A 7,020-nucleotide genomic window follows, 5' to 3' on the forward strand; every position below is an offset into this window, starting at 1 on the left:
AGGGTGATTAAGAATCCAATCCCCCTTACATTTCATATAAATAATAATGTTGGTATTTGTTAAGCGCTTACTATGTGCAGAGCACTGTTCTAAGCGCTGGGGTAAACACAGGGGAATCAGGTTGGCCCACGCAGGGCTCACAGTCTTAATCCCCATTTTACAGATGAGGGAACTGAGGCACAGAGAAGTTAAGTGACTTGCCCACAGTCACACAGCTGACAAGTAGCAGAGCTGGGATTCGAACTCATGAGCCCTGACTCCAAAGCCCATGCTCTTTCCACTGCGCCACGCTGCTTCTATCTCATTCTGCTGCTTCTGCTTCTGCTGCTGCTGCTTCTATTTCATATCTCATTCCAAGCCTCAAGTTTCCTTAAAGAATGTAACAACTCTACCATATTGTACTTTCTCAAATGCTTAGTACAGTGCTTTGCACATTAGGTGCTCAAAAATAATCATGGTGGTATTTGTTAGGTGCTTACTATATTCCAAGCACTATACTAAGTACTGGAGCAGATACAAGATAATCAGGTCCCACTTGGGGCTCACAGTCTAAGAGAAAGAAGAGGTGTTGACTCCCCATTTTGCAGTTGAGTCATGGAGAAGTTAAGGGACTTGCCCAAGGTCACAGAGTAGGTAAGTGGTGGAGCAGTGATTAAAACCCCGGTCCTCTGACTCCCAGGCCCATGCTCTTTCCATGTTGCTTCCCTTTGATGGACTGGTGTGAATCTAAGAGCCTTACTCAAAGCCCTCACATCCTTAAGAAGATGAACTGGAGACAAGTTGGATGTAAGAGGGCTTGAGGTTGGAGCCACATCCCTGAGTCACAAATGCCAAGAAAGGTACAGATACCCACAAAGGGAGACGATAAACCATCTACTTAAATTGTGGGAAACACACATACTTACTATCAAGGATCTACTTGGTAGCAACTAGGTGTTTTGTTTTTTCCCTGAATCATCATTGGGTGGTCACAAAGACAAAATCGGAAACAAGATTTGGAAAGTAGAGACACGGCATGGTCTCATGGATAGAACATTGGTCTGGGATTCAGTAGAATCTGTGTTCCACTCCCATTACCACCACTTGTCTGCTGTGGGACCTTGGACAAATCATGTAACTTCTTTGTGCCTCAGTTACCTCATCTATAAAATGGGGATTGATACTGTGAGCCCCATGTGGGACATGGACGGTATCCACCAGTAGATCACTCAGTGAAATAAGAGTTCTGGGACAGTCCTCTTGGTATTTAAGAGAAAGTCAGCAAAGGTGATGACCACTTCTTGGCTGCAGTAACTTTAATAACCAAGCAATGCTATGAATACAATTATGTCAGAAGTCTTAATCCTACAAGTGGGTTAACTATTGTATCCCCCATGTCCCCTACCAAAACTTTTATGATGAACTGGAACTTGATTTTGGAAACAAAGAAAAGTCTATTTAAGAACATGAAAACTTTAAAAATGCAAAGGTGAAGACTTGTTAAACATTTCTTTTTACTGGACCAAGCAAAGGGGGGGGGGGGGGATTTTCCTAAAATCCAGTGATTTGAGCAGGAACTGAAAATCATCAACAAACTGGGTACTTTTAAGACTGGATAACTAGGAATAAGGGACTAGAGAATTAAACATTTTATGTCCCATATTACAGAACCCCCAACTTCTCATGTAAACTTTTCAACATCTGAACTTTAAAAACCTATGGAATATGATAATTTCAGTATTGACAGAGAATGGGTTATCTCTACGCTAGCAAAAACAAAGGTTTGTTTTTCAATTTTTAAAAAATCTGCACTGAACTCGCTTGTGCAAAATTTGCTTTACTAAAATATTAACCACTTTGAAAGCCTAGCTGTCCAGGATTTTTAAAAAAATTCTCAGTGCCACACAAAATTCCTGTGGCAGCTATAGTTATGGTCCTCTCTCCCACATCTATTCCATCGCCTCCTGCCAGCTGTGATTAATTTTCCTATAGTATCTTATAACTATGAGACACCTGCTGCACGTAGGGTTGCTTCAGGGCAGAGTCTGTAAACCAGCATTCATGTTGGAACTGGTGAAGTGTTTAGACAACTAACTCCAATGTGTCATGTTTAGGCAAAGGAGCTTAAATGCCAAACTCATGCTTAATTACTCAACCAACATTAAAGTGAGGAGGAAATGGATAATTCCCCATAAATATCAGACCCCTATAAAACTCAGTTTCACAAATTACTGTAATTTACTTGTCAGCAACATGGCTGCCACATGACCCTTAAATATGCCTCTAATTGGAAGCTCTGTAAATTAAAAACAAATTATTCATCTGGCCCATGAAACATGTTTCTCCATGGATATGCAAAGAATCCTCGATTATTAAAAGTTATAAACTGCTATCTTCTATCTAAAATTTCTTAAAGAAATTGAGAGGTTTTCCACCAATGGAAATGACCAACCCTCATCTCCTATACAGAGCCTAAAAAAACTGGGCAGTAACAGCTATAAATTTTGCCTGGAAATGCACGAGTTTGGACATCACTTCAAATGGAAGAGTTGATGCTAATGAATATTGCAAATAATTCCATGAAGAAGTTTGTGTAATAACAAAATCTTTTTTAAATTGAGAATTTATTTTACACTCGTCCTCCCAACCTACACATAAAGCCAAGGGAAAAAAGAATGGCACAAGCACTATTCAAAAGAATACCTCATACCCTGCCAGTTAAAGAGTCCTCAATTTAAAACAAATTCTAGTCATTAACTACCACCTTGTCCTAACTCGTTTCATTCTAACACCTTTCACTCTTCCCATTTCTTCAGTGAACTCATCTTCCAAAAGTCTTTGACCAAAAGGTCTTAATCTGGGTATTTCTTCGTGCTCCAGACCCCCAGGGCATAGCGTTAAATTCTCTTCCCCTAAGTCGCAATATTTCTCATTTCAGGAGGTATAATTTTGAGGAATTACAAAGTTCCAGCCAAGATTAAAAATAAAAAAGTTTGTCAGAATGCACTGAAAAAGAAAACATTTCACCGTTAAAAAAAAAAAGCTACAGATTCACTCATTGGCAGATAAGGGATTAGTAACATCCTGCCAAATTATTTTAGAGCCACAGATATGAATCAAACAGCTGTAGATATTGAACACTTATTGTGCAGGGCATTTGGGAACATAAAATATAACAGAGTTGGCAGACATGTTCCCTGCCCACAGTCTCGAGGGGATGACAGACACTACAGTCCATCAGATAGGTACATAAATGCTGGGAGGCCGAGGTTGGGGGGAAAAAAGGGGAAAAAAATCCAAGTGCAAGGGAGACGCAGGAGAGAGGCAGCAGGGGAAATGAGGGCTGAGTCGGGAGGGGCCTCCTACCAATTGGAGGAGGAAGCTGCGGAAACCCACTTTAATTGAAATCTATTATTTCTTTTGTTTCTTCTTTTTAAAAAAATCAATATTTTGGAAAAAGCAGCACCACTCCGGCTGCTACAGACCGGGTAGCCAAGGGGATCCACAATGCAGGGGCTCCTTGGGCACAACGGTACTGCAAAGGCGTTGACCCCAACGGGGCGGGACTGGCCAGTGGGAAGGTGTCAAAGCTTCGATCACGGGGACCCAGAAGCAAAGGGGGCACGGCCACGGGTGTCCAACTTCTGCGGGTGGGAAGGGTGGGTCCCGATGGAAGAAATGCCCCTCCAACAGACGGTGCCGAGCCGGGCTGGCGGCCGCGGGCCTGGACCACTCGGAGCATCCTAGGTGGGCGGGTGCCCGGCCGATGCCACCCGTGGGAAGGGGCAGTGCCCAGGCCGGACACGAGGACGGTCCACTCCTGACCCCCGTGGGAAGGGAATGCCAGGGCGCTTTCGCTGCCGTGGTAAGGAGGGAGGGCGGTGGAGGCGGCCACGGTGGAAGCGGGGAGGTGCCTTCTCTCTTTTGGCAAAAAGGAGGGCGTCCATGCAGTCGCCTCTGTGGGCACGGGCAAGGGGAACTCCGGTCGGGGAGCCCCAAAGGGCACCGAGTCCCCTCCTTACCCCCCTCCCCACCCCCGGCTGCAAGCACAGCTGCGCCAGGAGGGGGGTCCACATCTGCAGGGAGCTCCAGCTCCCGTTGCAAGCCTGGCCCAGGTCGGGGGGCGGGGGGGGGGGGTCTCCCTCCGGCGGCTAAAAGTTTGCAGCGTGCAAATCTGCAGTGCCAGTCCTCCACCCCACCCCCGGCGCCGCAACGAGCAACCCTAGCTCCGGCTTGCCGCAGCTGCTGCTGCAGCAGCCGCAGCCCCAAAGCCCCCCCCACCCCCAAGACGCCTGCAGGCCCCAAAACCGACCTCCCCCTCCCCGGGAGAGCATGCATCTGCACTCCCCCGGCATGCAGACCCTCCGTCCCCTCGGGCGGGATGAGCCTCGCACTGACCGATGACCTCCTGCAGCTCGTAGGCGTCCCTGCAGATGGGCCAGCTGATGGCCTGGGACGGGGCCGCCGCCACCGGCTGCTGCTGCTGCTGCTGCTGAGGCTGTTGCTGCTGGGGCTGAACGTGCACGGGAGAGTCGCTCTGCTCCGCCATGATGCTGCTGCTGCTGCTGCTGCTCTGCAAGCGCCCCCCGGGCCCTTCTGCAAGCGCCCGACCTGCTGCAAACTTCCCTTCCCCGGCCAAACGACACCTTTCACCCTCGCCCGCTGGCACCCTCCCTCCCCTGCCTGCCTGGGCCAACACAAGGGGAGGGGAGCGAGAGGCAGAGCAGGGGAGGAGATGGAGGGAGGAGGAGGAGGAGGCAAGGAGGAGGGAGGAGGCTGCTGCTGCTGCTGCTAGCAGACACAGCTCATGCCCCGAGTCGGAAGGGATTATAATCTCCAGTAAAAGGAATTAAATCCCGCGTCTCTTGGGCCGCCGGGGATGCCTGCTAGAAAAGGAAAAAGGGGTGGGTGGGTTTTAATGACCCCAGACAGCCGGCCAACCTCTCCATCTCTTTCTGCGCCTCCTCCCGGCCGCTCAGGTTTGCAAAGAAAAGGCCTCATCCTGAATCCTCAACCCCGGAGTTCTCGGTTCTCCCCCCACCAAAGCCCGGCCCGCTTGGCAGATGGGGAGGAGGGAGCCTCGGCCTGAAAGCAGAGGGAGGGAAAAACTCATTCAGGTGGTCGAGAAGGAAGCCCCCTCAAGGCACCTTTTTATTGGCTCTGCCACTTGTCAGCTTAACTTCTCTGTGCCTCTGTTACCTCATCTGTAAAATGGGGGTGAAGACTGTGAGCCTCACGGGGGACAATCTGATCACCCTGTATCTCTCCCAAAGCTTAGAACAGTGCTCTGCACATAGTAAGCGCTTAACAAATACCAACATTATTATTATTATTGCAACCCTGTTAAAAAATAATCCTCGAGTTGTAACTTTCCAGCACGCCAATAGCCTTTCCCCACCTCGCTTAATTTGATCGTGCTACCTTTCCTCGCTAAAAGACACCCGATTCATTTGCTCAGAGCCTGCTCCCAGTCCCTTGGAGGTGTTCTTAGCCATGCTGGTTTAGGGTTGTGATGTCAGGTGCCGTGAGGTCACTGTAAGTAATGTGCGGGAAAGCCTTTAGCCACCTTCTTTCCAAAGTTCTAAAAGTGACAAGATTTACTAACCCCTGGAGGCACAAGGCTCAGACGGAAAAGTGCACATGGGCCTCCCTGCTCTGGGGTCTAGCACATTGGTCAAAATAAAATTTACTGCAAGAACTTAGTTTTTCGGTTGTTGGATATGAATGTTAAGAGATCAGTTAGTATGAAGATGAGTCTTGGTTTGAAATAAAGCTAAAGACTCTGACTGTACCACATTTTTAAAATGTCCACGGTGTGTTTTGTACTGACCAGAAACCCCAAAATCACACGTTTGCATCAAGAAACTGAGCTAATAGTTTTATAGTCAGAAGGTCATGGGTTATAATTCTAACCCTGCCACTTGTCTGCCGTGTGACCTCGAGCAAGCCTCTGTTATCTCACCTGCAAAATGGGGATTGAGACATGCGAGTCCCACGTGGCACAGGATTGTGTCCAACTGATATGCTTGTATCCACACCAGTGCATAGTACAGTGCCCGGCATATAGTAAATGCTTAAATATAGTTATTATTATTACAGTAGAAGAGCATCGATCTGGGAATCAGAGTCCCTATAATAATAATAATAACAATAATTATTATTATGGCATTTGTTAAGCACTTACTGTGTACCAAGTACTGATTTAAGCGCTGGGAAAGATACAAGTTAATCAGGTTGGACACGGTCCCTGTCCCACATGGGGCTCACATTCTGAATCCCTGTTTTACAGATGGGGTAACTGAGGCCCAGAGAAGTTAAGTGACTTACCCAAGGTCACACAGTAGACATGTGGCAGAGCTGGGATTAGAACCCAGGGTCTTCTGACTCCCAGGCCCATGCTCTATCCACTACGCCACCTTGCCACTTGCTTACTATGGAGGCTCAGTTTGTTCATCTGCAGAATCAGATTAAATCAGATTAAATCCTACTCCCTCCTACTTAGACCATGAGCCCAGGTAGATATCTTGAGTCTATCTCAGCACTTAATGCAGTGCTTGACACATAGTAAGCACTTAAGTTCCATAATTGATTGTTACATTATTAAATAAAGCAGGGGAAGAGGGACAACTCAAACACAGTTTTCACTTCAGCATACAAATGCATTCACTCTGACAGAAAAATTAAAAAGTAGGGGAAGTTGTGATAAGCATATCACCACAACATTCAAATTTTGAAGCCCCAACTCTGCATCGACTATCATTCTAAAAGAGTGCCTCTGCCCCTAGTTCCCTGAAAAAACATCAGGGGTCGAGTGTCTAAGGAACTGCAGAAATAGGCACTGCATAGAAATAGTGGGAAACAGACAACTTCTCCACCTGCTCTTGAAAATAAAGCAAGCCATAAACTCAAAAGCAACTATTATCACTACTGATATCCTACCCTCCTTTGAAATTCACCGCAGCTTTCTCAGCGACCTGGATTTAGAGCTTTATTTAGGTGGCATCTCATCAGGAGGTCAGACCTAATACTTCCTTTGGTGGG

General features: G+C 47.2%; 1 protein-coding gene across 1 annotated transcript in view; it reads right to left on the reverse strand.

Annotated features, from left to right (window-relative positions):
* Nucleotides 1–5,029, reverse strand: part of STK39 (serine/threonine kinase 39) — a 213,715-nt gene extending 208,686 nt beyond the window's left edge. The window contains 1 exon segment of the mRNA XM_016228175.3: nt 4,378–5,029. Within this exon segment, the coding sequence (XP_016083661.1) occupies nt 4,378–4,528 (151 nt within the window). The 5' untranslated portion in view covers nt 4,529–5,029.
* Between the last annotated feature and the right edge of the window lie 1,991 nt (nt 5,030–7,020).

Source organism: Ornithorhynchus anatinus, chromosome 9, assembly GCF_004115215.2.
Source record: "Ornithorhynchus anatinus isolate Pmale09 chromosome 9, mOrnAna1.pri.v4, whole genome shotgun sequence".
Taxonomy (NCBI): domain Eukaryota; kingdom Metazoa; phylum Chordata; class Mammalia; order Monotremata; family Ornithorhynchidae; genus Ornithorhynchus; species Ornithorhynchus anatinus.